Source organism: Delphinapterus leucas, chromosome 1 (genome assembly GCF_059928025.1).
Source record: "Delphinapterus leucas isolate spDelLeu-1000000601 "Yukka" chromosome 1, BTC_Dleu_Yukka2, whole genome shotgun sequence".
Lineage (NCBI taxonomy): Eukaryota > Metazoa > Chordata > Mammalia > Artiodactyla > Monodontidae > Delphinapterus > Delphinapterus leucas.
Window position 1 is genome coordinate 88,455,686 of NC_143129.1, and position 15,748 is coordinate 88,471,433.

Consider the following 15,748-nt stretch of genomic DNA (forward strand, 5'->3'; position numbering starts at 1 on the left):
TTAAAATATCTTTGGGGAATATTCTGAACTACTCCAAAGCTAAAAGTTAGTAAGAATCAAATAAAGTTTAATGAGGAATGTGGGGGAAAAAATGGTGGCAGACGGGAAGGCCTGGTCTTTACACTGGACTTTTAACTGATAAAGGGAAAGAGTATTTACAAGAGGAAATGTTTAGGTGTCCCTTTGCTGATAGCAGCACGCTTACTCTCCCCAGATAACAGGCATTTAGCCTGTTAATTAATTTTAATTGTTGGCATAATTAAAAGCATAGGGTGAGGGACAGCTCAAAAGTTCCGTAACTTAGGCTTCCTTGAAATCACTATCAAATCTCAGCCTGCGACCTCACTGCTCAAGAAATTTTTCACTGAAAAAGAAATCCATTTCTGACACTAGCAAGTTTCCCAAACTTGGATCCCAGAGGCTGTCTCAATTTCACCAAGGCCTTTTCATCTCTGTAGTACTTAAATCCCTCTGGGAAGGCTCACAGCTTGAGAAACCCACCTCACTGATCTTTGACGACTCCAAGCCAACGACAATGCCTAGTACACAGTAGGCGCTCAGTGAATTTTTCTGGAATATATTTGGTGAAATGGTAGGTTAATAGTTGCCCTAAAGTGAATAATGAAAGTAACCTCAAAGGGCACTCCATAGATATGGAGAATTTTTCCATCTTCTCTATGAGATCATAGCTGGATTTGGCCCATTAATGAGGAGTCTGAATCTTGATGAGCTTCTGAATCCACATTTTTTTCTGAGAAATGTATTCCTTTACTGATTTAATTGTGGAGAGAAAAAAAAAACCTCAATGGTTCTAAAATACAGGGAGAATCATTAACTAATTAGAATCCTTAAAATGCTCTGCCTCCAGAAAGAGCCTAATCAAAATGTCTGGGCCTTGGCATAAGACAAAATGGGATCTAGACCTAACACTGCCTCTTATTAGCTGTAACCTTGAAAAATTTATGTAATGCCCCTAAGCTTCATTGTTTTCATCAGCAGAGCAAGAATTATACACTACCTAATAGAATTGTTGTGAGAATTTTAAGACATAACCACAGAATGTATTGACATGGTGACATGGTACATGGTACTCAATGCATAGTAGTTATAATTACCATCATCAGTATCATCAAACAGCCTATGGAAAATATAAGGCATGGCTAAAATTTAAGAGCCCCTCTAGAACTGCAGCGGTATAGCCTAGTCACTTAAGAAATGACCTCTGGTTGGTGGGAATGTAAATTGATACAGCCACTATGGAGAACAGTATGGAGGTTCCTAAAAACACTACAAATAGAACTGCTATACGACCCAGCAATCCCACTACTGGGCATATACCCTGAGAAAACCATAATTCAAAAAGAGTCATGTACCACAATGTTCACTGCAGCTCTATTTACAATAGCCAGGACATGGAAGCAACCTAAGTGTCCATCGACAGACGAATGCATAAAGAAGATGTGGCACATATATACAATGGAATATTACTCAGCCATAAAAAGAAAGGAAATTGAGTTATTTGTAGTGAAGTGGATGGACCTAGAGTCTGTCATACAGAGTGAAGTGAGTCAGAAAGAGAAAAACAAATACCGTATGCTAACACATATATATGGAATCTAAAAAAAAAAAATGGTTATGAAGAACCTAGGGGCAGGACAGGAATAAAGATGCAGACATACAGAATGGACTTGAGGACACGGGAAGGGGAAGGGTACGCTGGGATGAAGTGAGAGAGTGGCATGGATATATATATACTACCAAATGTAAAATAGATAGATAGTGGGCAGCAGCTGCATAGCACAGGGAGATCAGCTTGGTGCTTTGTGACCACCTAGAGGGGTGGGATAGGGAGGGTGGGAGGGAGGGAGACGCAAGAGGGAAGAGATATGGGGATATATGTATATGTATAGCTGATCCACTTTGTTATAAAGCAGAAACTAACACACCATTGTAAAGCAATTATACTCCAATAAAGATGTTAAAAAAAAATAAAAAAAGAAAGAAATGACCTCTGAAGTCAGATAATCCAGGCTTTGCCAACTATTAGTTGCCTGACTTGAGGAGGTGACTTAACTAGGGCCTCAGTTTTCGCAACCAAAAAATGGAATCCATCGTATACGTTTCATAGTTTTCTTCTGAGGATTGGATGTACCAAGAAATAGAAGCTGTTTAGAGTGATGCTCAATACATGTTCTTTCTTTTAACCCAGCACTAAGAATAGGACACAGCACATAGTATGTACTCTAAATGTTTTATGAATAAGTAAATGACTTTTTTCCCTGGAATAATCTTTTGAATACAAAGAAACTAATTAAGGAAATCTTTTGATCTTTTGTGCACATCTTCCTAGGATAAACTTGAAGCTATCTGGGTGGTTTGAAATAATTTAAAGACATACAAAGCCTAGGTGGTCACTCCACTTCTCACTGGATGTCATTTTATGACACTTTTGTCAACAAAACTTGTTAATGATTCTATACCTCTGCTTAACTCAAATACTTTGTTCCACAAGACAAAACAACACTACCTTTGCTCTCTGATTTTTTCCCCAAATTCTCTGCTGCTGTCCAGGTCTTCAACTTTTTACCAAGTCATTCTTTCCTTTACCAGTTAAATCCTTATCAAGCCTCATCTCTCTCCTGATGGACTGGATTGGGAAGATAATAAATTCTTTCCCTGTGAGAAATGCATGTGCTATGCTCTGACTCTGCTTTGATATTGGCAAATCAATCATTATAGAATTCTATAGCTCAACAGCATCTGAATGCATTTTCTGGCCTTGAAGATGCTTTGGAACCTACTTATCAATAATAAATAGTTTCTGGATATGGCAGGACGGAGAAGTACAACTAGCATAACTGTCCAGCATTCCCCTTAGGCTTTACTCTGAGTTGTTTTCAGGTATTTATTCATTCCTCTGACAAAGCATTCCTTTGATAAATCAAGGAAAACTTAAATTTTAGTCAACATTAGAGCCAGCTTCTGAATCACCTAGCAAACAAGAAAATCTAGACATTGATCCAACTCCTAAAAACTTTTCTTCTTACTGGGCTGATCCCTCAAGCGCCTGGAATCAAATTGACACAGCGTTTCTGAACTTTTTACATGTTGTTTCCACTAGATGAATTATTTTAGGAGATCTGAATATTACAACATTGAAGGTTATACCAAAAATTCCTCCAAAGAATACCCTCATAGGGTAGAATGCCTCTGTATGGGGAGAGGGAGATGCCTCAGTGAAAAGAAAAGAATCACCAAATTAAAATTATTCTACAACTCAGTGGGAAGAATCGTATTTTAGTAATAAGTCTGTAAATACATGGACAAGATTGTTATTTAATAATCAACCCTTCTTTTGCTTACTTCTATTTTCAAGGTAGATATTTTAGACCAAGGTAGACATTTAAAAGGGATCATTTCTCTCTTGAACATATTCTAATCCTAACTCTTAACTTTGCTCAAAATAGGTGATTTATGTAATAGGAAGGTTAATGTGGAATGAAGGTTTTTCTAGTTTCCTATGAGTAGTTTTCTCAGAGCTAAATAATCCATAGACCTTCTTTTCAAATTGATCTTGGGGAAGAGTATCCCGTTTGAGAGTATTACTTGATAGGTCAGTTAAGCCAATCTTGACTACCTTGTGTCCAGGTATTCACTCATTTAAAAATTTAATAAATGCCTACCATGTCCCCAATACTGTGCTAGTTCTTAGAATTACTAAGATGAGTAAGATACAGCCCCCTTGGTTGCTTTTGAGTTCAATGTACTGACTGAGCTCATAGGAAAGAGAGGTGAGGGATTCATGCATTTCTTTAAAAATATCTGAATGCCTAATAAACGTTGGGTCCAGTGTTATGGGCAGGAATGTAGTAGGAAAAAAGACAGACATGTACCCAATTTTCATATAGACCTTATGGCTTAGTAGGGAAGACATCATCGTTTATTAAATTACACAGTAAGTACTATAATTATGGAAAAGTATAGAATGCTTAAGAGTATATAACAAAGGTAGAGATAATAACAATTGATTTTGATAAGAAAACTACTGGAAATTGTTAAGATAAAGCAACAAATAAAACTCAGAAATAAAGTCTTAGTAGGTTCAAATTCTTTTGTAAGCAGTTCATTCTTTCAAACAGTAACTGGAAGACTTCAGGCTTAGCCAACTGGGTCTATAAACTCAATAATAAAAGTAGATTTGAGGCTGTTACCTGTGGTCTGGGTCCAGCTTCTCTTGATAATGACTAGGTTTTCCCATAAAACTTACAATTATACATTGATGACTCCAGCAGGTCTCATCTACTCAGAAAACTTGAATGACACACACTTAAGACACCTGTGATAAGCTGAATACTGGCCCCCAAAGATATCCACATGCTAATCACCAGAACCTGTGAATGTTACCTTTTATGGCAAAAGGGACTTCGCAGATGTGATTAAGGATCTTGAAGTGGGGAGATGAGCCTGAATCATCTGGGTAGGCCTGATGTAGTCACAAAGGTCCTTATAAGAGGGAGGCAGAAGGTCAGAGCCAGTAGAAGGCCGTGTTAGACAACAAGATTGGAGTGATGTGGCCAGGAGCGAGGAATGCTGCAGCCTCTAGAAGCTGCCAGAGAAGCTGCAAGAGACAAAGGAATGGATATTGCCCAACACCACCCCCCCCACAAGAACTCAGGAAAAAACAGCCCTGCTGACATCTTCATTCTAACCCCTTACGATTCACTTCGTTGCCTAACCTCCAAAACTGTAATAGGATAAATCTGTGCTGTCTAAAGTTTGTGGTATTTTGTTATAGCAGCAATAGGAAACTATTGTAACGCCCGATTACTTCTGTAAACTAAAAAGGGTCTTGGGAGTCTTTATGGAAAAGTTAGTTTGATTGGCATTTCTTAACCACCCATCTATTCTGCTGCCATTCTGCCAGTAAAAGCAAAATCCTCTTCTTCCTCCTCTCTCTTGGTTATAGTATCCACTCAGAGGAAACTATAATGGAAAACTTAATGACAATAAATAGTACGGGAAGGATATTATTTGAAAGTGAACTGCTGCTCTCTACCAATTTTCTTCCCTGTTAACTTCAGAATTAAGTTTTCCAATCTAACTATGCTGCATTAGAGGCAAGCAGATCATAGACCTAACAATTCACTTCAGTTCACCATTCTTCTATTTTGTATTTTCCGGGAAATTAGTGGGGGGAGATGTGAGACTTTAAAATATTTGGGGATCATCGTCAACCTGTTTCCTTAAGAAAGATCATCAATATGGTGAAACGCTGCCCTTGATGTTACTAGTATTTCCTCAGAGCCCACTGAAAGAATCAGAGCTGTTGAGGGAGGTCGTTTGGCAGATCACACTCCAGTTGCAGGCAATGTAAAACATGTTATAGTCCCTCTTATATCCATATACATATAACTTGATCCTGCTACACAATTAAATGGATGCATGCCATCTGCAATAGCCAATAGGAAAGCAAACGTCCTATATACGGTGAAATGCCTCTCTAACAATTAAAGTGGCTCTAGGAAACAAATGAATCTATTATATTATCACCAGCAAGCATATTGTAACTTCTACAATTTTAAAACCCTAATCTGACATGACACATATTTACCATCTTTCAAGTGCTTCCCAGTGCTGGACAGTTTACCTCTCCGGATCCACTCCTCGACCTATGCTGTGTGGACTGCATCAGTGGGCTTCCTTCTGCATACTGCCTTCTGCTCTGTGGTTTCTGGAAGCTCTGCCTACATATTGGTAAATCATTCATTGATTAAACTCACTTCCAAATTGAGTGTGCATTTTTGCCCATCTTACACAATCATTTCACTCAATTTCTTGAAGTTATATTTTGAAGCAAAGAAATTCCATCAACATCTCTTCTATTCAAAATCAATTGTTCTGCAAGGTCTAGACTGAAGTTATTTTAATACTACTTTGACTACATCTGCCCTTGACATTTTTCAATAAATAAGTAATCTCTTCTAAGCTTTGTATTACAGAGCTCTAGGGTCTCAGCTGAGAAGTCCAAATGTTTCCACAGATGCAAAGCTCTTTCCCAAGAGAAATTTAGACCTATAGGAAGAGGGATAACTCTTCATTTGGGTGGGAATAACAGTGAGAATTCTGCAACAGAGTATCAACAGTCTTGACTGTAAAGTATGGCTTATAAAGCATTTGAATCTCTTTAACTGGCAAATACTCCTGTCACTCACTTAAGAATTTAACCATGAAATAACTTTGATCTAGCAAAAATTTTATGTTTCACTTTTTCCAACTGCTTGGTTTGATTTGCTTATGAATTGCGAAATCACTTTTGTGTGTCTTCACCAACATTCTTTTCATTTTAAAGTAAAATATAATACCATAGAAAATACAATGCAATGTATCTAGTACGCATTATTTTATAAAAGTTTTTTTGGTGATATATATATGTGTGGATATATATATGTAGGTGTGTGTACTGTGTGTTGCAGTGTGAAAGTTTTCTTAAAATTTTACAGCCAAAATATCTGAAAACTCTTCCACGACATAGATATAGAAGTAAAATTCCTGTCATAGAACATATACATTTTTCAACCTCACTTGCTACTGACAGTCTAGTTGATGAATAAATTTATAATACAAGGATGTAAGTAAATTCCTTTTTCTTCATATCTTCAAAATTTGGTATTAGCCTCCCTTTTTCTCCAATCTAATGGATTTTATATAACTTAATTTTTTCAATTTGCATTTCTCTGATCCTCTACTGAGGCTGAGCATCTATGATCTGTGAACTGCCTAAAAATATTTTTTGTAAACTTTCTTATTGTTTCTCATTCTTATCTGCACTAAGTCTTTCTATATTCTGGATATTGATCCTTGTTTTTTTACAGCAGTTGCAAATATTTTCTTCCTACCTACTGCTTTTCTTTTAACTTTGTGGTGTGTCTAGTCATACAGAAAGAAGTTTTAAATTTAGATGCAGTGAAACATATCAATCTGTCTCTTCAAAAATGATTTGTGATTTTTACTTCTTGTCTGAAAAATCCCTCAATCCCCCAAGGTCATAAGAACAGTCTCCTATACTACTTTATAGCTGTTTTAAAGTTTTGACTTTTTCCATTTAGGTCTTCAACTTACTTGGAATTTTTGTTATGGTGAGAAGAAAGGTCCTAATTTAGTTTTCTTTGATATGGAAACCCATTAGTTCCCACATCAATAATTGAAGAGTTCGTTCTTTTCCCACTGATTTGTCATGCCATCTTCAAAAAATGCCAAATTGTTATTTATGTTTGGTCTTGTTCTGGGATCTATTATGTTCTATTGATCTGCTTATCTATTGCTACACTGACACCACGGCTTCAGAAGTTTCAATATCTAGGAAGTTGAGTCCCTTCTGCTTGCTCTTATTTTTTTGGGATTGTTAAATAGTTTCAAATAATTACTTTTTTAAAAAATTTAATTATTTTTGGCTGCGTTGGGTCTTCGTTGCTGTGCGCGGGCTTTCTCTAGTTGCGGCGAGCAGGGGCTACTCTTTGCTGCAGTGCGCGGACTTCTCATTGCAGTGGCTTCCCTTGTTGTGGAGCACAGGCTCTAGGTGCGTGGGCTTCAGTAGTTGTGGCACACAGGCTCAGCAGTTGTGGCTCGCAGACTCTAGAGCGCGGGCTCAGCAGTTGTGGCGCACAGGCTTAGTTGCTCTGCGGCATGTGGGATCTTCCCGGACCAGGGCTTGAACCCGTGTCCCCTGCATTGGCAGGCAGATTCTTAACCACTGTGCCACTAGGGAAGCCCCAAATCATTACTTTTCTTTAGTAGAATTATTTTGCCAGGCTCTATGCAAAAAATCTTGTTAAGATTTTAATCAATATTGCCTCTGTCAATATCTCTGCTGAAACTGCCTCAGCAAGACCAAATGCCTCCATCCCTGGAGAACAGAGCAGGAAAAAATGATGCATCACAGGTATGGCCTCCACCTCACTCCCACCTTCCAAATTCCATCTGAATCTGACTGGTGGAAACTTAATTGCACCTAGAAGCCTAGCTGAAAAAGGGTGTTTGGGAAATGTACATCTTAGCTTTAAAGCCCCTGCAGTACAAGAAGACAGAGAAGAACCAAGGGTTTTTAAACTACAGGTCATGAAATCAGTTTAGTGGGTCACAAGTGGCATTTTAAAAAACAAAATGGGACAGAATATAAGCTATCAGGGTACCAAGCAAGAATAAGCATGTTGCATGAAAGTTTTATGTATATATTTTAATATATTTTAAATATATATATAGTAAGTATTGTAAGGTGGGGAGAAAGAGAGAGATAGAGACAGAGGCAGAAACAGAGACAGAGACAGAGATTAGAAAGATGTGGAGGAACAGGGAAGAGAAGGAATATGTAAAATACATTTCTTACTGTGGTCATTATCAAGAAAGTCTGAAGGTCCCGGGAGGGTGAAGAGATGCCTTAGGTCAATTCACCTTAAGTGCTACAATACCCCTTATACTGCCAAGGAAGTTTCCTTTTACTCCTTGTCTGCTAGTAGCTTTTATTTTAAATAGGTGTTGAATTTTGTCAAATAATCTTCATGCATCTATTGAGATAATCATAAGATCTTTCCCTTTAACATACTACACAGATGCATTTTCTAACAATGCAGTATCTTTGCATTTTTCTCTTTCCAGAAATACTTTTATAGTTATCTTTTGTACCCACTGACTCCCTAACTTTGCTACAGCCCCTGACCCACATACCACCCATAATTTCTAGCAGATTCTATATTTGCTCAATTTGTCAAAGATGCTACTGTGTACATCCTGATACGTTCTGTAAGAACAAAAGGTCTACATTTTACAATTCTTTATCATATTCACAAGAAACCAAAATACCTGCATTTTATTTTGTTAAAAAAAATCCTTTATATGTATCCAATTTAAGAACTAATAATCTAATAAGAATTAGTAATGGAAGAGTAAATCCTATTAGAAAGCTGCAGTTTAATTCAGTTTAATTAGTAGAGATAATTATTTCAATGTTTTCATTAGGAATATGAATCTATTAAAAGTACCTTTATCAATTTGACCTCCATAAAAATACTTGCCCAGATTATATTTACTTAAGTAGTGTCCCAGAAACTTTCATTTGCTTGTTATTTGTTGTATTTTATTTGTTCATTTCTAAGTACTAAAGAATGTCTACATTGCTTGAAATCAGCCAAATGACAAATACTGCATTTTCAATGGGCAGTGGTTTTAACTCAACAATCAGGAAACTACAAAACAGTTTCTTTCAACATATCTGTGTGGTGCCAGGGTTCTGGGCAAGCTGTTGATAAGTAAGACCTTTGACCCTGGAAGCCCTGGGATTTCTTATGTGTCTTATCTTTCTTGCTGCTTTTTAGGAGAAAAGAAATTTAATTTTGAATACAATAAAAAATTTAAAAGGATACCTTTTACAAATCATCTGAACAAACAAAATATGTTACCTATAAATTAAGAGTTTTCCAATAATTTAATCAATACAAATATGCTCATGTGCACCATCTCTACAATCACTATTTTTCAACAGTTAATAGCAAAAGGAAAAAATCTGTTTTTATAAAAGGCAAAGGGATGAAAAGACAGTAATTATTATTTTTTTTAATTAATTTATTTATTTTTGGCTGCGTTGGGTCTTTGTTGTTGCGCACAGGCTTTCTCTAGTTACGATGACCGGGGGCTACTCCTCGTTGCGGTGCGTGGGCTTCTCATTGCAGTGGCTTCTCTTGTTGTGGAGCACGGGCTCTAGGCACGCAGGCTTCAGGAGTTGTGGCACGCGAGCTCAGTAGTTGTGGCTCACAGACTCTAGAGCGCAGGCTCAGTAGTTGTGGCGTATGAGCTTAGTTGCTCAGTGGCATGTGGGATCTTCCTGGACCAGGGCTCAAACCCATGTCCCCTGCATTGGCAGGTGGATTCTTAACCACTGTGCCACCAGGGAAGTCCCCAAAACAGTAATTATTAAACTTTGCCAAAAGACCATCTAGGAAGAAACAAAATTTAGTGACACATCTGACGTGAGCAGCTGATAGCCCAGCCTTAGCAACATTTGTTCAAACTGTGTACCCTTCCCTCCCTTCTTCTACCCTGGAGCTGGGAAAAGAGAATACCCAGGGGCAGAACTAATGGAATCCTCAATTATCTAGCCAGAGGCAGAGGGAACCCCAGTGCCAATAGAAAGATGGATTCCCAGTTGGTCTTCAGAGAGACCAAAGCCATGACACTGGTTGTCTCTGGGTGTTGGGCCTATGACTAATACATTTTTAAACTTCTAGTTTCCACATGTTTTTATAATGGGATTATTACTCTTATAATGCAAAGAGGGCTCCAACCAACCAAGAATCACCTATGTGTTGGTTTCTTGTTTTACGTTTAACTTCACAATGAAGAACTTCTAAGTGTCCTTGTAAGTTCTTCCTTTCTTCCTCTCTTGATGGTGGGCAGGGTCTCCATTTCCCAGAGAAATACAGCGAGATTCCACAATTTGGGGGTTTGGGTCAGATTTGCCTGTGATTTACAAAAATGATACTGGGAGGAGTTCTACAATTTCCCTGATGGCTAGAAACAGTAATACTTACTGTGTTCTGGGCACAGCAGCGAGAAATAAACAGTAGTAGAGATGGCCCCTATTTATTAAGAGCCCAATACATAATCAAGGGCATGAAGGACATAAAAATACTTTAACAAAGGTACAAGCTGGTATAGTGCAAACCAAGAGGTCAATGGAAGAGGACAGGACAGGGTTGGAGCCAATGCAAGGTGCGTCCTCCAAGATTTCCAGAAACAGACTCAGTGATGACTTCTCTTTATCTCCAGTGAAATTTTTCTCCAAGGGATTAAGAGAAATGGAAATTCTGAAAACACAGAAATTTTCCCAGTTGGGAAAGTGACCTAAAGTAACACTGTCCAAGCTTGTTGACTCCAGGTTAACACTCCTATTTGAGATAATACCCAGGTTTCATGGGAAACACTTTCAGCACATGATTTTAGGAAACAGTATGACTTTGATTTATTTGAAAGCTGGCAGTACTTAATGAAAACCAACATGTACTAGGAAATTACTGAGCCTTCCATTCTAGCTAACCAAACAGGCTGGAGCTGATCTAGGACTAGAAGAGTTCAAGTTCTTAAATGTTGCCCAGTCCCTCCTTGCACAACACTGAAAACAAAACAAACAGAAAATTGTGAAAGATAATTTTCTTTTCTTCCTTATTAAAAACAGCATTTTTTTTTCCTTTTTAACATCCAAAGTCTTGACATGTCACTTTTTAACTGCCCTCCCCCTTTATAAAACTTCGTCATTTACTGGGCATGGCTTGGAAGTTATTGCTGGTACTAGAATCTGAGATGGAAATTTTTCTCCAGGTGCACACAAGTGGGAACTGAAGAAATTACACAATTCGAGTATCAAAGGGAGCTGCCAGGGAGAGGCAGCCACACCTCAGACTCTGAACATTACTCTGGTGCAGCTGGCTTTTCCTAGCGGGTCATCTGTGGGACTGACTGAAACCACAGGGAGCTCAAGCCAATCACTGGGCCAGGAACCAAGCTGGGGGCCCAAATTTCATCCGTCGGGATGAAGGTGGAGGGCCTCAGGCCACACAAATGACCTCTCAGTGCTTTTCTTCTGGCACAAAAGTGAATGAAATGTTAACACCAACCTGCCTCAAAAGATTGCTGGTGAGGAGCAACTGAGAGGGGCGGATGTCAAATTTGGTGGACAGATTACGTGTTATGGTGAGAAGAAATTTTACATATTTGCCTTTAGGCCACAGTGAAGTTGAAAGGCAACGTAATCAAACTTCTAGAAACAAATGAGCTTACCACTCTGGCATGTGGACTTCAGCAATCTGGCCAGAGGTCATGATTTTGAGCTAAACCCGAATTGTGGGCAGTTAACAACTATTCCCTTGATGCAGTGATGTCCTGTTTCTTGAAATCTCTTCTCCAACTTCCTTGGTGCCTAAAAAACATCAGGCCACACTGAGTACCTTCGATGTTTGTTCAGGCCTATCTTTCCACAGCTCCCTTCAGTTTCCTGGGAGAACCTGCCCTCGTTGGAGGCAGAGAAGATGACCCTCTGTGTCTGAGGAGGAATCTGGGGCACGTCACTTGATCATCTGTGTCTCTTCATCCGCGTCGTAAAACTCTTCCTCTTCCTCACTTTCACTCCCTAAAGGGCTCTCCTTGTCCACAGACTAAAGCAGGAAAGGAGAAAAGGGCAGGGAAATGATGTCATGACATTTCTAAAGTTAAATTACTGTCTAGCATTCAACTGACAAATGTACTCCGATGACATTTATTCCCCTAAGAATTAGCCCCTAAAGTGTTCTAAGAAAGCTAATGAATCATCTTTATTTCTCTGACAACCAGCTGCTATCAGATCCCACTTTTTTCCAGCAGTTTTGCTCAGTTCTATTTACTATAATCAGATATTCTTTTTTTTTTCTTTTCCCCCAAAACTATCATCATCCAAATGGTAAATCTGAATGATTAAGAAAAATTCCGTCATACCTGAGGGGGATCCAAGGTCTGTAAAGATAACGCCTCCTCCCCCAGCCTCCGATATGAGTACACCTGAAGGTCAGAAAACGTCTCTAGCAATGGACTGTTAAGGGTTTCTGGCAATAATAAACTCAGGAGGCCTGAGGTCAGCCCCGTGGCTCCAAAGACAATGAAGGGTAAAGACCACTGCACGTACTTCTATGGGGGCAGGGAGTGGAATGAAAACAAACAAAAACTCAGTGTTAGTTTCCTAGCAGATGACATCAGCAGTCTTATGACCCAGGACCTGCCATGTTTACTGTCCAGGTCCTGCCTCCTCACTAGAATACACCAGAAAGCCCGTCTTCTTTCCCCTTAGAGAATTACCCCAGGAAACCAGAGCCAGTCCTCGGGCACAGAGACAGGAGTGAGTAAATCAAAAGGACAGAGCTGGCCTGTGGAGCAGACGCAGCAGACTGTTCATGCACGGGCTGGGGACTGTGGGGAAGGGGCTTGGCTGTCTGGGCAAGGCAGACACACTGCCAGAGTGCGTGGTGAGTCGGACACTCAGCTTCCACTCCAGGTTGAGTGGCCTGCAGCACAGTGATCTCCACACGCAGGAGACACCCTGCATATTTGCTGACAACGACGAACTTTAACGTTCTCAACCCTGGAATGGGCCAAACAGTCCCACATATGTGTTCTGATTCACTAAGCACCAGAACTGAGAGGCATGGGGCTTAAAGGTGTAAACACCCTGAAAAGGAAGAGAAAGGCCTAGAGAAACCTATACACATGGTTTGGACATGGTAGCGGGCCGGTCCAAAAGACGTTCTCAGGAAAATTTAAATACAAACATACAATTTCAAAGATAACACCAAGGTTCTTGCAGGACGGGGCTCTGGGGGATTTCTGAGCTGATTACCATTCCTGATTCCCTGCAAAGGAGCCACCCAGCTTTATCACCTTCTGGTTTGGGCTTCCAAATTCGGTGGCTAGTTAGGATGTCCCTTCTGATCATCTTTTCCTGATTTTTCAAAGATGAAGAGATGATGGAGGAGGAGAGGGAGGCATGGGAAGGGGACAGGAGGGGGACGAAAAACTCTGACCTCCGGCCCCCTGCGTGCAAACACATGCCCGGAACTGTGGGCCTGTTGTTGAATCGAGGGGAACGTTCACCTCTTCTCAACTTAGTGGGACTCAGGGAAGACACAACGCTGGGTGTGATAATGTTCTAGGACAGCGGTCCGAAGTCGGGCATCATTAATGATAAACACCTAGCGTTGGACACATTATGCAAAATGGAACTAATATGACTCCTTCAGAAGAAGGGTCTTGTGATCTAAAATTGAGCATGATAGTGGGAAGCAGCCGCATAGCACAGGGAGATCAGCTCCGTGCTTTGTGACCACCTAGAGGGGTGGGATAGGGAGGGTGGGAGGGAGGGAGACGCAAGAGGGAAGAGATATGGGAACATAAGTATATGTGTAACTGATTCACTTTGTTATAAAGCAGAAACTAACACTCCATTGTAAAGCAATTATACTCCAATAAAGATGTGGAAAAAAAAGGAAAAAAATAAAATTGAGCACGAAACACAGAGAAATACTCAGAAAAAGGAAGTATATCCCACTTCCTCAAGAAAAGAAAAGGCTACAGTGGCATTTCAGAGACGTCCTGTACTAGGATGAGGCGAGTAGTTGCCTGAGTGATGAGCAATTGTCTCCAGAACAGGCTCAAAGCCCCACTTGATCAAACCTAATCACGCTTCAACAAGTCTTGGCTGGGAAAGTCCTAGAAGAGACCAAGCAGAGATGTGCACAGGGGCTCCATGGGATCTTTCTCAGAACATGAACATTTTGAGATTGGATGGAGTTTACTTTACCTCCCTTTCACCTTCTTCTCTTCTAATTTTCTTTTCCGAGTGATATGCTGTGTTCTCTGTTATTTAATACAGGGTACCAATGCCCACAGCATACGGCTGTGCTGAAGACTGCATGATATGATGTATGTAAAGGGCTTAGCACAGAGCTCACTCAGCACACAGCAGAGACTTAGGAAATGTTCACTAATCAACTAACATACAAATGGGGACAGGAAGGGGCAGGCTGGCATTAGCTAACTCTCCAATGAATACAGCCAATCCCTGGGAAGGGTCCATCTGCCCTCATGGATCCTTAATCTAAAAGGCACAAGGTACACATTTGTGTCAGGCTGATCTTAAAACCGCAGCTGTTTGTTACCTCCTTCTACTCAAAAGCACAAACATTTCCAAAGCAGAGAATCAAGAGAAACAAACTAGGAGGTACAAACCAACCAGTGAGGGGATGAAGGGAGCAATAATCCCACCGACTCGGGAGAACATGGAACAAGTTCCAAGCCCAACATTCCTGAAAGGCAAGAGGAAAAGGAAAAAAAAAAAGTCAGTAAGTTCTAGGGGGACAATTTAAAGGCTGTAAGGGATAGTGGGCTCAGAATAACAAATCCCAAAGTGGAAGTGCAGGATGCTACAGAGCAGTACTGCCCACTAGAACTTTCTGTGATGCTGCAAATGTTCTGTACTCGCCCTGTCCAATACGGAAGCCCCCAGACACAGGCAGCTACCGAGAGCTCAATGCAACTAAGAATGAGGAACATAATTTTTAATTCCTTTTAATTAATTTAAACTTAAATAGCCACATGTGATATTGGACAGTGCAGTATAGAAGCTGGTGCAGAAATGAGCACGTGAATATTTCTTGTTAAATGTTTTCCTGGGTTCTCGTGTCTTAGGTCTCCTATCAGTTAAAACATCCATAGAAGAGCCAGGGTTTAATGATCTGAAAAGTCTGCCCATTTCTTTAAACTCAACTAATTAACTATGAAAGGATCAGGCATATAAATAGGAATTGATTGGACATATATTCTCAGGAAACCAAGAACATTACCTTCTTGGGGAATGTGGGTAGCAAGGAGGGGGAGGAAATGAGAATGAGAATGATTATAGGTAGGGTGACCGTACAGCACCCTGTTATCCCAGCCGAATTGTTAATAATGCCCACATTCGCTCTCAAAAGTGTCCCAGTTTGGAACTAAACGGTCACCCTAGTTTTATAGGCAACAGCCAGGGAAAGCAGGTTCTGGGAATAATCAGGGAATGACAAGCCAATCACAGACAACCTGATCTCTTACTGGGAAAAAGGCAGACAGAACCATTACGCTTCTTGCATGGATAAGGGAAAAAGAAGGATCTGTTTGGAATGATCCTCAAAAAAAGACCAGG

The 15,748-nt window shown here is 40.0% G+C and overlaps 1 protein-coding gene across 1 annotated transcript in view; it reads right to left on the minus strand.

Annotated features, from left to right (window-relative positions):
• Positions 1–5,750: 5,750 nt before the first annotated feature.
• SLC22A15 (solute carrier family 22 member 15) overlaps positions 5,751–15,748 on the minus strand; it is an 84,068-nt gene continuing 74,070 nt past the window's right edge. Inside the window, 3 exon segments of the mRNA XM_022583982.3 lie at positions 5,751–12,200; positions 12,517–12,705; positions 14,804–14,876. Of these exon segments, the coding sequence (XP_022439690.2) occupies positions 12,111–12,200; positions 12,517–12,705; positions 14,804–14,876 (352 nt within the window). The 3' untranslated portion in view covers positions 5,751–12,110.